This window comes from Symphalangus syndactylus, chromosome X (genome assembly GCF_028878055.3).
Source record: "Symphalangus syndactylus isolate Jambi chromosome X, NHGRI_mSymSyn1-v2.1_pri, whole genome shotgun sequence".
Lineage (NCBI taxonomy): Eukaryota > Metazoa > Chordata > Mammalia > Primates > Hylobatidae > Symphalangus > Symphalangus syndactylus.
Genome location: NC_072447.2, coordinates 62,899,388 through 62,915,297, shown reverse-complemented (window position 1 = coordinate 62,915,297; position 15,910 = coordinate 62,899,388). Strand labels below are relative to the sequence as shown.

At 53.3% G+C, this 15,910-nt stretch overlaps 1 protein-coding gene across 2 annotated transcripts; it reads right to left on the bottom strand.

Moving 5' to 3' along the window:
- Positions 1-28: 28 nt before the first annotated feature.
- On the bottom strand, positions 29-15,499 carry CCDC22 (coiled-coil domain containing 22). Of its 2 annotated transcripts, XM_055267767.2 has the most exons (17): positions 15,157-15,499; positions 13,609-13,786; positions 8,722-8,854; positions 7,880-7,986; positions 7,688-7,754; positions 7,411-7,589; positions 3,630-3,824; positions 2,998-3,060; positions 2,790-2,909; positions 2,251-2,370; positions 2,038-2,154; positions 1,827-1,928; positions 1,637-1,744; positions 1,299-1,394; positions 993-1,052; positions 836-910; positions 29-401 (listed from the first exon to the last, which is right to left on the bottom strand). In XM_055267767.2, exons 1-17 carry the CDS (start codon positions 15,204-15,206, stop codon positions 288-290), a joined length of 1,884 nt encoding a protein of 627 aa, XP_055123742.1. In that variant the 5' UTR covers positions 15,207-15,499; the 3' UTR covers positions 29-287. The 2 variants fall into 2 exon arrangements, with proteins under 2 accessions (XP_055123742.1, XP_063490500.1); XM_063634430.1 differs by lacking the exon at positions 836-910 and having other exon boundaries at positions 29-93; positions 15,157-15,497.
- Between the last annotated feature and the right edge of the window lie 411 nt (positions 15,500-15,910).

Genomic DNA, 15,910 nt, shown 5'->3' with positions numbered 1-15,910 from the left:
GAGCCCTGATCCATGCCTCAGCTTAGACTGCAGAGGAACTACTCATTTATTTGGGATCCAAGGCCCCCAACCCACAGTACCATCCCCAATAAACTGCAGCCGAGCTCCCCACATGCTGGATTATCACCCCATATAATGGTTGCGGTCAGTAGGCAGGGGTCTGGGTCCAAGGCCGCAGGAGGAGGAACTGGGCCACGGAGGAAGTAGCTAGGGCATGTGCTTGGCCACTGCCTCCAGCACCCCAAATCCCTGCCTGAGGCTGGGGAGAGACCTCTGCCGGCGGCTCCTCAGGCCTCCCGGACCCGGCCTAGGAGGCCAGCGTTCTCCTGGCGGAGGGCTCGGTAGTCCTCCCGGATCTTCTCCAGGTTGCTGAGGGTCTTCTTGCCCAGCTCTGTCTCGATCTGAGGCAACGTGAACACATGCCCCCTCAGCACACACAGCCCCTTTCCCAGTTCCTGCTCACCAGCCCCCATCACAGCCACTCTGGGCCCCTCCCACTACCTCCGACAGCCTGCTCTGTCCCATGGCCAGGCCTCGCTTGGTGTTCCCTCTACCCAAAGCATCCTTCGCCATGTGGCAGGATTCCCCCTACATCTTTAAGCTGAAGCCTCTGCCCATGGCCCTGGGAGGCAGACAGGAGGGCCCTTGGGGTGGAAGCTGGGGCTCACAGTAGGCCACCTGCCTGTCCCAGGTCACAGGCACAGGCACAGGCACTAAGGGGCAGGGCTGGGTGTCCAGCCACAGGCTGTGTCTGGCTCCACAGCCTCTCTCAGCATAACCTGAGGAACTGTCCCCCCGGCCTGCCTTGGCTCCCCATCCTGCCCCCAGGCCTCACCTGCTCCTCAAGGTCTCGAACCTCCCGCATGATGGTGCCTGTGTCCTCAATGGTCTGGATGAGCTGGCTGCAGTTCTGGGGACAACAGGAGCAGAAGGCTTGCACCCAGTCCCACCCACCCCCAGCAGCCCCACCCCAGGCACATGTCTCCCCTCACCTCGTGCAGGGCAGCTAGATACTTATAGGCCTTCCGAACAGCATCGTCCTTCTTGGCATCCTGACCAGACACAGGGACCTCAAAGGTATCAGTGGGCTGCCCTTGACCATCTCCATGCCCTAAGAAGACCACCCTCTCCCACCACCCCACGAGCTTCATCCTCCATGAAACAAAGCCAGCCCTGGGTATCAGTGCACCTCCAGCCTCGCACAGGGCCTGGGTCTGGACCCCAGCCAGCCCATTAGCAGATGCACAAGGCAGCAGCCCAGCCTCACCCCACTCGCCCCCGCCCAACCTGCCCCACACCTTGAACACAAGCTCATCAGTCACCGCAAACGTCCGGTCCAGCTTCCCAGATAGGGAGTTGATTTCCTTCTGAAGCTCCTTCGTATCAGACAAGATCTGGCAGACACCATGGCGGCCATGAGCCCCTGCCTGGGGCAGGCTGGCTGGCAGTGGAGGGTCCTCATGTGCACCAGACAGGGACTGTGTCACTGTGTCAGGGGTGACTGGGATGGATTGTGTGTGACTATTCTGTGTTAGAGTGTGACTGGACAGCTCTGCCTGAGGGTGTGAGGTCCCTGTGCGGCCACACTATGCCTGACAGCCCACATGACCCACCCTCCATGGCCCTGGCAGTGTACCTTGGTGATCTCTTCCTTCTGCTTCCGGATGTTGCCCACGATCTCCAGGATGCGCTGGGTGTAGGCCAGCCGGGACACATCTCTGGGCAGAGTCTCCAGCTCTGACACCTAGGCAGGGATACAGCAGGCACTGCCCCAGGACCCTCCCCCCACCCTCCTAAGCTACCCACGTCCCTCATACAGGCCTTACCAGCTGCTTATAGACCTCCTCCTTCCTGCGGGCCTCTTCAGCAGCCGCCCGGACACTCTGGTGCAATTCTTGGATCTCTGCCAGCCGTCGAGAAGATTCCAGCTGCCAGGAGCCCACAGGCAGAAGACAGTGAGCAGAGCACAGGGATGGCCCCCTAGAGAGGGACCGAGCCTGCTCTGGCCCGCCCACAGCCCAGGGCCCCACTGCTTACCTCTCTGCAATCCTGCAGCTTTCGGAGGTGGCGGTACTCAGCAAGGAGTGGGACCCGGTGCTTCTCCCACTGACCCGCCAAGTGGATGACCCGCTGGGCACTATTCTCCACCACAAGCTGGTGGGGGATGGGTACGTGTCACACAGGCTGGGCTCTCCAACCCCGCCCCGCCCCACCCTGCCCCTCCCCGCCCAGCCACAGCCCCAACCCCACCTGTAGCTTGGCAAGGTTGGCAGCCCCATCGGGCAGCAGCTCCACCGCGCGGCTCTTCAGGCGCAGGGCCTGCTCACGCTCCGCTGTGCTGAGCTCGCTGTGCCGGCACTCAGACTCTGCCTGGCCCGCGGATACCCAGTCACATGCCGCAGCCCCCATGGAGCTCCACAGATGACTGTACACCCCCGTGGCCCCCACAGGCCTCTCTAACAGCTCCATGCTGGTGCCAAGAACCATGAGGACCCCCTAATCCCCTGTCCATGCAGGCCCGTGGGTGCCCCACAGATGCCCACAGACCCTCCGAGGACCCCTCAATCCCCTGCCCATGCAGACCCGCAGTGCCCCACAGATGCCCACAGACCCTCACGCTGGCCTGATTCTCATAGCCACTCTCAGGCCCACAGATCCCCAACGGCTCCCAGGAACCCTTCTGCCATGTGCAGACCTCTACAGAGCACCTCTTGCCCCATCTAGTCCCTCACACCCCGAGGCCCTCCTTCTGACCTAGCCCAACGCGCAGCCCCTCCCCCGCCCCTCACCTGCACAAAGCTGACGCCCAGGGTCTTCATGTCGGCCTCAACCTCCTCAATGCTGCGGTTCACTCCTTCCAGCTGGTCCCGAAGGGACTCAAGCTCCTGTTCCTGAGCTGCCCACGTGATCTGGGAGGCCCAGGCCAGTCAGGGTTGGGGTGTCAGGCCCAGTAGACAAGCAAGGGCCTGGGACACCCCTCCAACCCACTCTGCTCACCTGTTCAGGCTGCCGGGAGGTGGCTGGCACATCTGACACCTGAGTGGCCTGGGCCTGGGGCTCCTAGGGGAGTGACGAGGGGCATCCTGGCTGCCGGGGAAGGCCCTTCCTCACATGGCCCAGCCTCAGCCTCCCCTGAGAACTGCCCCCAGTGCGGCATCCATGCCCACTGAAGCACTGATGGTGGCTAGACTGTGACTATGTGGGTAAAGGCACCATCTGCAACCTCGGGCCAGAGTGCTTGCTCGTGGAGAAAGCTCCCTGACCCTGACACAGCTCCTGCCCACCTGCCCCATCTCTCAAGCCTCAAATGCCCATGAGAAGGATGGGGGGCCCTCAGAGTGAACATCTTAGGACAGAAGATATGCTCAAAGGAAACTGCCTGAGGAAAGGAGGTGTTGCCCCAAGAACACCCCCACACCCTTGCATGGTTCCCACCTATCCACATTTTCTCCAGTCAAGTCCCTAATAAGCTAGGGGACCCCTCTGTGTACCCACCCCACAGTGGGGCGAGGGCCTGTCCAGTGGGAACACAGGAACCTGTGTGGATAAAGGTGTGGCGCTGACACAAAAAGCCACCCTCCAAGCCTGCCACGCCCATCCATACATCTCATGTCCTCAGGTGCACCCACCAGATGGAAGGTGAACTTCTCTGAGTGCGTGAAGCGGGAACCCTTAGGAGCACCAGTCTTGGCCCCAGCACCCCAGGCCTGCAGCAGCTCTCCCAGGTCCCGGGCTTGTATGGGGGCCCCAAGCAGGCCCCAGCTTTGGCGCAGATGCTCAGTCAGTTGCTTCTGCAGCCGCTGCCGCTGAGCCCGTGTGTCCTCCTGGGGAGAAAAGGCGGGGGAAGCAGGAGGGTGTAGGGGCCCACCTAGCACCCAAGGCCCTGCCTCCTCCAAGGACCCCCTGACAAGAATATACAGACAAGTCACCCCCACCCTCCAGCCTTCCCACTAAGGCAGGCCCTGCTCTACTCTCCTGCTCCACCAGCCTGGGATCTCCTCGAGAACAGGGGTCTCCTCTTGCTCACAGACATACTTCTCTCCACCCACTAGATCCCCATGCTGGAGAAGGATGTGGGAAGAGAGGCGGGTGAGCCTAGAGCCCCCAAATCCAAGAGAAGCATAGACAAGATATCGGGGGACAGAGCAGAGACAGGGAATCAAAGGTACCAGGCACAGAAAGAGGCAGAGAGAGAGAGGCAAGAGAGGGATAAGAACAGAGTTTCAAGATAACTGGGAAAATCTGATTATGAACTCAAGTGTTGGATGGTATTAAGATATCATTGTTGGCTGGGCACGGTGGCTCACGCCTATAATCCTAGCCCTTTGAAAGGCCAAGGTAGGTAGATCACCTGAGGTCAGGAGTTCGAGACCAGCCTGGCCAACATGGTAAAACCCCGACTCTACTAAAAATACAAAACTTAGTGTACTCCTGTAATTACAGCTACTTGGGGGGCTGAGGCAGGAGAATGGCTTGAACCCAGGAAGTGGAGGTTGCAGTGAAGCGAGATCACACCATTGCACTCCAGCCTGGGCAACAGAGCGAGACTCCATCTCAAAAACAACAACAACAACAACAAAAAACCCCACAAGATATCATTATTAACTTCATTAGCCATGAAAATCGTCCAGTGGTTACCTTGAAAACTGAATGTCCTTATGAGTTAAGAGATGTAGTCCTAAGTATTTAGAGCTGAAATGACATGATGTCTGAGATTTGCTTTAAAATAATACAGCAACAAAGAAAAAGTTGGGAGAGAAAAGATGAAGAAAAGTTGGCAAAATGGTACATAAGATTCACTAGAATATTCTCTCTACATTTATGTTTGAAAATTACTATAGATATAAAAACAAAGACAGACGGCCAGTTGTGGTGGCTCACACCTGTAATCACAACACTTTGGGAGGCCGAGGCAGATGGATCACGAGGTCGAGATTGAGACCATCCTGGCCAACATGGTGAAACCCTGTCTCTACTAAAAATACAAAAATTAGCTGGGCGTGGTTGTGCACACCTGTAGTCCTAGCTACGTGGGAGGCTGAGGCAGGAGAATCACTTAAACCCGGGAGGCAGAGGTTGCAGTGAGCTGAGATCGTGCCACTGTACTCCAGCCTGGGCGACAGAGCGAGATTCCATCTCAAAAAATAATAATGATTAAAAAAAATAAAAATTTAAGGCCGGGCGTGGTGGCTCAAGCCTGTAATCCCAGCACTTGGGAGGCCGAGGCGGGCGGATCACAAGGTCAGGAGATCGAGACCATCCTGGCTAACACGGTGAAACCCCGTCTCTACTAAAAAAATACAAAAAAAAAAATTAGCTGGGTGCGGTGGCGGGTGCCTGTAGTCCCAGCTACTCGGGAGGCTGAGGCAGGAGAATGGCGTGAACCCGGGAGGTGGAGCTTGCAGTGAGCCGAGATGGCGCCACTGCACTCCAGCCTGGGGGAGAGAGCAAGACTCCGTCTCAAAAAAATAAAATAAAATAAAAAATAAAAATAAATAAAAAATAAAAATAAAAATAAAAATTTAAAAAGACACAGAGGTGAAGACAGAAAGAGAGGACAGATAAAAAAGTGGACAGACCAGGAGGGGGCCGACACAGAGGTGGAGAAAAAGAGGGGCAGACAGAGATGTGGACAGGGAGGAAGAGGACACAGATAAAGAGGCAAAGATAAAGAGATAAAGAGGGGAGGGGGGCCAAATACAGAGGTGGACAGAAGGGGAGGGGTACTGATACCTGGGTGAACACAGAGGAAGAGGGGACAGAAATAGGAGAGCAGAATGGAGGGAGGGAAAAAGAGAAGTGGACAGAGGAAAAGGGGACAGATAAAGAAATGGACAGAGGGAGAGGGGTGACAGAGAGGTGGACAGAGAGAAGGAGGGGACAGATGCAGAGGTGGACAGAGAGGAAGAGGGGACAGATAAGTGGACAGAGGGGAAGAGGGGACAGATACAGAGATGGATAGAGAAGAAGAGGGGACAAAGAGGTGGATAGAGAAGAAGAGGGGGCTGGGCATGGTGGCTCATGCCTGTAATCCCAGCACTTTGGGAGGCCAAGGTGGGCAGATTGCTTCAGGTCAGGAGTTCAAGACCAGCCTGGTCAACATGGCAAAACCCCATCTCTACAAAAAATACAAAAATGAGCCAGGCGCACGCACCTGTAGACCCAGCTACTCAGATGCCTGAGGTGGGAAGATTGCTTGAGCCCGGGAATTTGAGGCTGCCTTGAGCCCTGATCATGCCATTGTAGTCCAGCCTGGGTGACAGAGCGAGACCCCATCTCAAAAAAAAAAAGAAGAAGAGGGGACAGATAAAGAGATGGACAGAAGGGGAGGAGGGACAAATACAGAGGTGGACAGAAAGGAAGAAGGGAGAGATAAGGGGACAGAGGGAAGGGGCAACAGATACAGAGGTGGACAGAGAGGAAGAGGAGAGATTAAGAAGTAAACAGAGGCAGAGGGGTGACAGATATATAGGTGGACAGCAAGGAAGGGGACAGATACAGAGGTGGACAGAGCAGAAGGGGACACAGATAAAAAGGTGCACAGAGAAGAAGAGAGGACAGATAAAGAAGTGGACAGAGGAGAAGGGGGAACAGATAGGTAGACAGAGCGAGAGAGGAATTCAGTACAGAAATGAGGAGACAGAGAGGTAAGAAAGAGGAGCAGCAAAAACACAGAACTAGAATAATGGGGACAGGCAGAAATTGTGCAAAAACCTAGAAACCAGAAAAATGAACACCAGTGACAAGTGCAGAAACAGAGAAAGATTAGGGCCGGGCACAGTGGCTAATGCCTGTAATCCCAGCACTTTGGGAGGCCGAGGCGGGCAGATCACCTGAGGTCAGGAGTTCGAGACCAGCCTGGCCAACATGGCAAAACCCTGTCTCTACTAAAAATATAAAAATTAGCCAGGTGTAGTGGTGCAAGCCTGTAATCCCAGCTACTTGGGAGGCTGAGGCAGGAGAATCGCTTGAACCTGGGAGATGGAGGTTGCAGTGTGCCGAGATCACACCACTGCACTCCAGCCTGGATGACAGAGCAAGACTCCAAATGAATGAATGAATTAATGAATTAATGAATGAATGATGAAGGCAGGTAGCCAATCCGGACTGCTCCAGTTGCCAGGAATCTCACGCACATTATTCAGTCTAAGTACTGCCCTGAGAAGAGAGCACTATTACTACCCGATTTTTTAGCACAGGAAACCAAGGCTCTGAGGAGGGATGCTAACTTGTCCCAGGTTCTTCTTTTTTCTGACTCCAGTGTTCTTTCAGGTGGGGAGCTAGGTAAGCACACACAGAGGAGAAACAACGGAAGAGAGGGACAAAGTGGGGAAGAAGAGGAGCAGAGGACCAGTGGGAGCGTCAGTGAGCAGCAGCCCACACAGCAGGGAGCCAGGCATCCGGCTGTACCTGAGGTGGGAGGCGGGATGTCCGGCGGACCCAGTCCTCATCCCCTGGCCGGTCCCGGCCCGTCTGCTGGCAGAGCTGCAGGGCATGGTGTTCGAGGAGCGAGGCCACCCTTCCAACAGGCTGAGGCACCTGGGTAGGGACTGGAAGCAGCAGGGGACTCGCCTGGAACTCCCGTGGCTCTGGAGGCAGGAACAGAGTCAGCTGGCCCTGCTGCATGGCAACGCTATGAGGGTCCCCCCACCTTCCTCCTCACCCCTCCCCACAGCCTCATGCTCACCGCCTCTGGAACTCAATTCTGGCACGACCAGCCTGCTGGCATGGAAAGGCTTCTGGAGGGCTGAGCCCTGGTGGGAGAGCAGGCTCAGAACCTCCAGGGTGAAGTGGGATGAGGGTCGCCAGGGGTAGGGGGCCAAAACCCTGGGCACCCAGACGGGGACAAGAGAAGATCCATGGGAGTCAGGGGTCTCACCTGGAGGTGCTGCAGCTTGGGAGTGCGAAGGAGGGGTGGGACCCAAGGCAGTGCCAGCTGGTCCCGAATTTGGCTCCCAATGGCCCGGAGGAGAATAGCTGAGTCACCTATGGGGGATGGGGAGGAAGTGAATCAGGTGACAATGCTGCAAATCCAAAAGGGCATACCCTAGGAGACCAGCCTCCACTCCTGACCCCCATCCAGAAATACACATCTATCCAGCTTGCGTTCTCACGTTCAGTCATTCAACAAACATTGAGCACCTACTATGTACAGGTCGCTGTTCTAGACACTAGGGCTACTTCGTGGAACAAACTGGATAAAGGTCCCTGCCCTCAGGGAGCCGGCAAGCTAGCAGAGGAGAGAGATCATGAATAGGATCCTGAATACTATCCACACTGCAGCTAGGCGGGGATCAGAAGAGGGCTGCGGAGAGGAGGTTAACCTCAAAGAGGTAAGGGAGTGAACCATGAGGGTACCTAGGGGAAAGGTAACCAACGATACAAAGGTGCAGAGGTGGGAGTGTACTGGGGTATGTTTGAGTAGCACCCAGGAGGCCCAAGTGGTTAGAGCGAAGTGAGAGAGAGGGAGGGCACAGGGGTTGAGTCAGAGAGGCCCTTCCCCGCACCAACGCACCACTGGGCTCAGCTCAACCTCAGCCCCCTGCCCCCTGCCCTGTAGCCCCTCTGATGCCTAATCCTCCCGCCTAGCTCTCCTGAAGGCACATACCGCCACCCCTACCCATCAACCTTTTTACCACCTCTACCTCTCTCAGCCCTACAGCCCCCAGAAGGCCCTCCTCTCCCCTCACCGCCCCCGCCCACACCCCAGACACCCAGTACCTGCAGGCTGGTCTGCATCCTCAGAGGCATCGGTGGGCAGACGCTCAGCCAAGAAGAGAAGCAGGTCTCGGAGGTCAGGCTCACTGGGGTAGAGGAAGTTCTGATAGCCAAGCTCCAAGGGATAGCCCAGGTCCTGAGGGTTGGTGGGGGGCTATCAGGAAGCAGGCAGGGTCCTCCTGCCCTGGGAAACTTGGGCCTAGGCTGAAAATGCTCCCACTTTCTCACTAACCACCACCCTCCCAACTTCCCCCGGCTCCCCAAGGCCTCTGGGCCCTGGGGGGAGCCACAGCGTGATGACAGTCAACGCTACAGAGAACAAGAAACAAGATTAAAGCTCTGGCCTTTCTATGACTCAAAATCCAGAGGCCATAAAAGAAAAGATGGGTACTTTTGAATACATGAAAAGAAAGAAAATATTTAAAGAAAAATATAATAAGCAAAGTCAAAAGTTAATGACAAGTTGGGAAAAAATATTTGGAGCCCATATCATAGGTAAAGAGCAAATCTACCTATTATAGAAAGAGTGCCTAAAAATAAATAGGCCAAAAAGACCAGAAGCACAATAGCTCAGAACAAAAGGACTCACGAGGGTTCTGGATGGGGACTGAGGAAACAGGCCAGGAGAGAAAGAAAGCCTTTTTCCCTTTTTTTTTTTTTTGAGACAGGGTCTCGCTCTGTCGCTCAGGCTGGAGTGCAGTAGCGTGATCTTGGCTCACTGGAACCTCTGCCTCCTGGGCTCAAGTGATCCTCCCACTCAGCCTCCCGAGTAGCTGGGATTACAGGTGCGTGCCACCACACCCGGCTAATTTTTGTATTTTTAGTGCAGACAGGGCTTCACCATGTTGGCCAGGCTGGTCTCCAACTCCTGAGCTCAAGCAATCTGTCCACCTCGGCCTCCCAAAGTGTTGGGATTACCGGTGGGAATCACCACACCCGGCCTAGGAAAGCCTTTTTCTTCCAGAGTTGCCACTGCTTTGGAACTGCATAGACTCTGAAAGCAGACTTCTTGGATTCAAACCCAAGCTTTGCCTCTTACCAACTATACGACCTCAGGCAGATCACTTAACCCCTCTGTGCTTCACTTTCTTCATCTGAAAGAGGGTATACCAACAGTACATACAGCAGAAGCTTGTCCTGAGAATTAAATGAGTTAACACCATGTTACTTACCACAGGGCCTGGCACAGAGTACACTTAGAAGCCATCATTATTCTATACTTAGGAGTATACTGGGTCACAATGCAAGATATATTTATTTTGGAGGCTCAAGGTCAAATAAGTATGAAAACCACTGGCTTTTAAGGTATTTTACTTTGGATTTTTTCCAACATATGCAATCAAAGAGCTATGACTGATATAGAAACTCATCCCAGGAGTGGGGAAGGTGCCAAAATATGGAGGTGGCTAAGGTGCAGAAACTGTTGCCAGGAGCAGGGCATATGAAGAGGAAGATGCCAGAACATGGCAGTGCTGAGTTGAGGGGGGGGCTACAGGGACAGCACACAGCTGGATTAAGAGAACCCCTTTTGCCTGCTGCTGGTAAACCAAGGCTGCTGGGGGCCAGACAACAATATGTACCTGTTTTTTATTTCTTTGGAAACAATAGTCTTGCTCTGTCACCCAGGCTGGAGTACAGTGGTGCAATCTCGACTCACTGGAACCTCTGCCTCCTGGGTTCAAGCGATTCTCCTGCCTCAGCCTCCTGAGTAGCTGGGATTACAGGCACGCGCCACCACACCCAGCTAATTTTTGTATTTTTAGTAGAGACAAGGTTTCGCCATGTTGGCCAGGCTGATCTCAAACTCCTGACCTCTGGTGATCTGCCCGCCTCCACCTCCCAAAGTGCTGGAATTACAGGAGCCACCGTCCCCAGTCTTTTTTTTTTTTTTTCTGGAGATGGGGTTTCACTCTGTTTCCCAGGCTAGAATGCAGTGGCGCAATCACAGCCCACTGCAGCCTGGACCTCCCAGGCTCAAGCAATCCTCCTACCTCAGCCTCCCATGCAGCTGGGACCACAGGCGTGTGCCACCATGCCCAGCTATTTTTTTTTTTTGTAGAGATGGGGGTCTCACTATGTTGCCCAGGCTGATCTTGAGCTCCTGGGCTCAACTGATCCTCCCACCTCAGACTCCCAAAGTGCTGAGATTACATGCAAGAGCCAACGTGCCCAGCCCACATGTACCTCCTGGCCACTGGAAAAGCCATAGTTACTACCCCCCACTAAAATCAATGTAAGCAAAAGCAGGTAAACAAAATCCAAGAGAGACAGCACTGAGAGAAGAACAGAGAACTGTGGGAAGCCTGAGCCCCCACCTCAACACCTCCTGCTGTGTACTCTCCTCTGCAAACAGAAGACATAACTTCCCCCCATTAAGTGCTAACCTTAAGAATACATACAGTCCTGGGCCAGGGGACAGACTGCCTGCCTCATAAGGCCACCAAGAGCCCCAGAGAGAACAATGTGACAACTCCTGAGAGCTGGGTGAACCTGAGAGCGAAGGGATGGATGGAGCGCTGAGACTTGCTGCTAAGAGACAGAGACCGCACAAGCAAGGCCCAAATTTAACAACTCTAGCCACCCAGTCCCCTACATCTAAATGAAAGTTTTCACGGTAGTTACTCTATCGTCCCTCCACCACCATATACTTCCTGGGTCAGTTCAAAGTGTTTCCATTCACTATGTAGCCACAGGTTCCAGATCAGACCTATCCAATAATAGTAATCCCATTTATGTAAAGTTTATTATAACCAGCTTTTCACACATTAACTCAGGTTTAATCCTCACAGCAACCCTATACAGTAGCTACAATTCTTATACCCATTTTACACATGTGGAAACATAGCCTCAAAAAGGTTAAGAGAGCCAGGCGCGGTGGCTCACACCTGTAATCCCAACATTTTGGGAGGCTGAGGCGGGTGGATCACAAGGTCAGGAGTTCAAGACCAGCCTGGCCAAGATGGTGAAACCCCATCTCCACTAAAAATACAAAAAAATTAGCCGGGCACAGTGGCAGACACCTGTAATCCCAGCCACTCGGGAGGCTGAGGCAGGAGAATTGCTTGAACCCGGGAAGCGGAGGAGGTTGCAGTAAGCCGAGATTGCACCACTGCATTCCAGCCTGGGCTTCAAAAAAAAAAAAAACTAGCCCAAAGTCACAGAGTGAGTGAGCCAGGGGGAGTGGCATTACTTGGAGCTCTTGAATACAGGAACTGGACTCCTGGACTCAGCTCTATACTGGGGATGGGTGAGTGTTTCATCAGAATGGCTCTTTACCAGGCACAGTGGTGCACGCCTGTAGTCCCAACTACTCAGGAGGCCAAGGCGGGAAGATTGCTTGAGGCCAGGAGCTTGAGACCAGCCTGGGCAACATCTCTACAAAAGTGAGACCCCGTCTCTACAAAAAATTTAAAAATTCTCGGGCAGGGTGGCATGTGCCTATAGTCCTAGCTACTCGTGAAGCAGAGGCAGGAGAATCTCTTGAGGCCAGGAGTTCAAGACCAGCCTGGGCAATATAGCAAGACACTTACCTCTAAAAAAATTAAAATATTTTTTAAAAGAAAAGCACTTTATTTATTCTGTCACAGAGACATTGTTGGAATTGCTCTTAGCAGAGGCAGGATATATGGTTCCCACAGAGGTAATGTAGCAGACACTCTTTTAGGTAACCAGCAAGCCTTCCTTTGGGTAATCATCCTTATCCCAACTCCATGGGATCCTGAAGGAGCGGCTAATCACAGTGTCCTATAGGAATGACCGTGTCGGCCGGGCGCGGTGACTCACGCCTGTAATCCCAGCACTTTGGGAGGCCGAGGCGGGCAGATCACGAGGTCAGGAGTTCAAGACCAGCCTAGCCAACATAGTGAAACCTTGTCTCTACTAAAAATACAAAAATTAACCGGGCATGGTGGTGCATGCCTGTAGTCCCAGCTACTCGGGAGGCTGAGGCAGGAGAATCACTTGAACCCAGGAGACGGAGGTCGCAGTGAGCCGAGATCGCGCCACTGCATTCCAGCTTGGGTGACAGAGAGAGACTTCACATCAAAAAAAAAAAAAAAAAAAAAAGAAAGAAAAAAAAAGAAAAGGCTGGGCACAGTGGCTCAGTCCTGTAATCCCAGCACTTTGGGAGGCCAAGGCAGGTGGATCATGAGGTCAAGAGATTAAAACCATCCTGGCCAACATGGTGAAACCCCATCTCTACCAAAAACACAAAAATTAGTTGGATGTGGTGGCACATGCCTATAGTCCCAGCTACTCGGGAGGCTGAGGCAGGAGAATCGCTTGAACCCGGGAGGCAAAGGTTGCAGTGCGCCAAGATTGCACCACTGCACTCCAGCTTGGGCGACAAAGTGAGATTCCGTCTCAAAAAAAAAAAAAAAAAGGAATGACCATGTCATCCAGACTGGGCCAATCACAGCGATTAGTTTAGGAGTATATGACCCAGACAGAGTATTTTCTGGAACTAGGAAATGGATACTATGGGGTGGGGGTGGTATTTTGCAGCTAAATTTAAAACATAGAAGCCAGGAGCAGCCCAGGTGCAAACTGGATAAACTCATTTGCTCCTCATAACAGCCCTACATTTATCATCTCCATTTCACAAATAGGCAAACTGGGGCCCGGAAGGGTTAGGGTCACACAGTTACCAAGTGGTGGGGCTAGGATCTAAACTACTCAGGCAGTTTGACCGTACAGTCAGCAGCCTTAACCACTAATGAAAACTAAGCCACAGGAAAAGTGACAGAGGAAAGGCAAGTGTTGCAGAGGAAAGGCAAGTGTTGCAGAGGAAAGGCAAGTGTTGCAGAGGAAAGGCAAGTGTTGCAAAGGAGCTTGGTTACTTTGTAAAAGAGGAAGGAAGAGGATGTGAGCATTAGGAGGAGGGCCACTCACCATGCAGGCCTGAGCCAGGCTCATGGCCAGGCGGAACCGGGCAGACATGGCAAGAGGCAGCAGGGGGCTGAGGCCAGAGCCCACGGCAGGGTTGATCACACGCAGGCAGCGGACCACAGCCTCTACAACCAGCTCAGTGGTGAAGGCGCGCAAGGTCTGCACATCTGGAGGAACTGCCCTGAAGAACGGGACCAGCTTGATCGCAGGAATAGTCAGGCAACAGGGATCAGGCTGAGCCCTGCAGCCTTTTGGAAACACTAGCACCAGGGTAGGGGCAGGGAGGATGCCTACAGTTCAGACAGATACTGGATGTTGGTGACTGTGACTTCCATTTGGAAAACGAGGAACTAGGGAAGTCCTCAGGACCTAAGATCTTGGAGTAGGAGAACAGTGGGTGGAAGAGAACTCAGTTTAGAAAAATATCAAAATTTGGGAGTCTGGGAAGGTGAAAGGGTCCAGGTGGCACAATCTCTGGGTTTCTTGGTTCCCAGATAGTATGTTCTTTGCATACATATTGAGCTGCTAGAGTTTTGAGAAGACTAGAGTTTAGGAGGCTGCTGTTTTCAGAAGTTCCAAATGTCAGGGTCCCTGGGTATCAAGATCCCTGAATATCAAGACCACCTAGTTTCAAGCAATACAAAAATCAGACTCCCTAGATGTTGGCATCCTGGGTTTTTAGGGCCCCTGAACGGAGGAGTCTTCATGCGTCAGGGTGACCAAATGCTGATGTCAGATTTTAGAATCCTGGGGTTTTTTGGCTGGGCACGGTGGCTCACACCTGTAATCCCAGCACTTTGGGAGGCGGAGGCGGGCAGATCACTCGAGGTCAGGAATTGGAGACCTGCCTGACCAACATGGCGAAACGCTGTCTCTGCTAAAAATACAAAAATTAGCCAGGCATGGTGGCGCACGCCTGTAATACCAGCTACTTGGGAGGCTGAGGCAGGAGAATCACTTGAACCTGGGAGGTGGAGGCTGCAGTGAGCTGAGATCACGCCACTGCACTCCAGCCTAGGCGACAGAGCGAGACTCCATCACGGAAAAGGAAAAAAAAAAAAGAATCCTGGGTTTTTTTAAGCCCCAGGTGTTTGGGGAACTGGAGTTTGAAGGATCCCAAGTATCTGGTCCAGGGATTTTTTGGAGGCCCTGAGTGCCAGGGTCCTGGGGTTTTACACTCCCTGGTTCTTAGGGCGCAGGTGTCTTAGGGTCTCCAGATAACAGGGTCTCAGGGTACTGATGTTAAGATTCCCCAGATTACAGGTTCCGGTACTCGAGGTTTCAAGGTTGTAACGTCTCAAGGTGTCTGGGTCCCAGAGCTTTGGGTGTACCAAATATCATGGTCAAAGGATTTCGGAGGCCTCTGATGTCAGTGTCAGGGAGGGCGGTGTGTGTGTGTGTGTGTGTGTGTAAGGGGGTGAGGGTCTTAGGATCCTGGAGTTGGAGCCCTGAATGCCAGGATCCCGGGTTTTAAGGTTCCCGGGAAACGGGGTCCTGGGCTTTAGAGTCCCGGATGTGGGCTTCGGGGGTGGGCGGGGGCTCTGTCCTTACGTGCCGGCCTGGCGCAGGGAATGGATGAGGATTCGGTCCGCCTCCTCCATGGTGGAGCCGTGTCGGAGTCGGGGGCTGGGTCCAGGACTGGGTCCGAGAAAGTGGGGAGCAGCTGTAGAAACCCTGCTGTGTGCTCGCGGTCCACAGAGTGTCACGGGCCGTGTGGGGAGAGTTGGAAAGTGTAGTTCTGTGAGCGAGCACGGCGCATGCCGGATGTGAGGCCTGGGGTGAGTGTGCACGGAGGTTGAGCTTGCAATAGCTGCTGGGAGTTGTAGTTCTTCCACCTGCAGTCCAGTGGGCTCTTCCAAGAGAGAAAGGAACAACCCGTGTGGTGGGGAGTGGAGACGCCGGACAGAAAGGGGCTTCTTGACTCATTCGTTTAAGGCGGCATTCATCTTCTAGGCTATAAAAGTGTACACATTAAGGGCAGAATTTTAACACAAAGCGACTACTTCCCTGTGTCTTAGTCTCCTCATCTGTAAAATGGGACTATTGACAGTACCTGCTTTTTAGGATTAAAACAGAATTAATTTATATAAACCACGTTGTACTATGTGCCTGACACATAAGATAAGAAAGCACTATGTAAGTTATAGTTACTAGTGTTCATGCATTCAATAAATGCTTTAATATGATACACATTTGTACACTCCAAAGAATAATTACACAGCAAATATCTATGTAACCGGCTGGGTGCAGTGGCTCACGCCTGTAATCCCAACACTTTGGGAGGCCAAGTCGGGTGGATCACCTG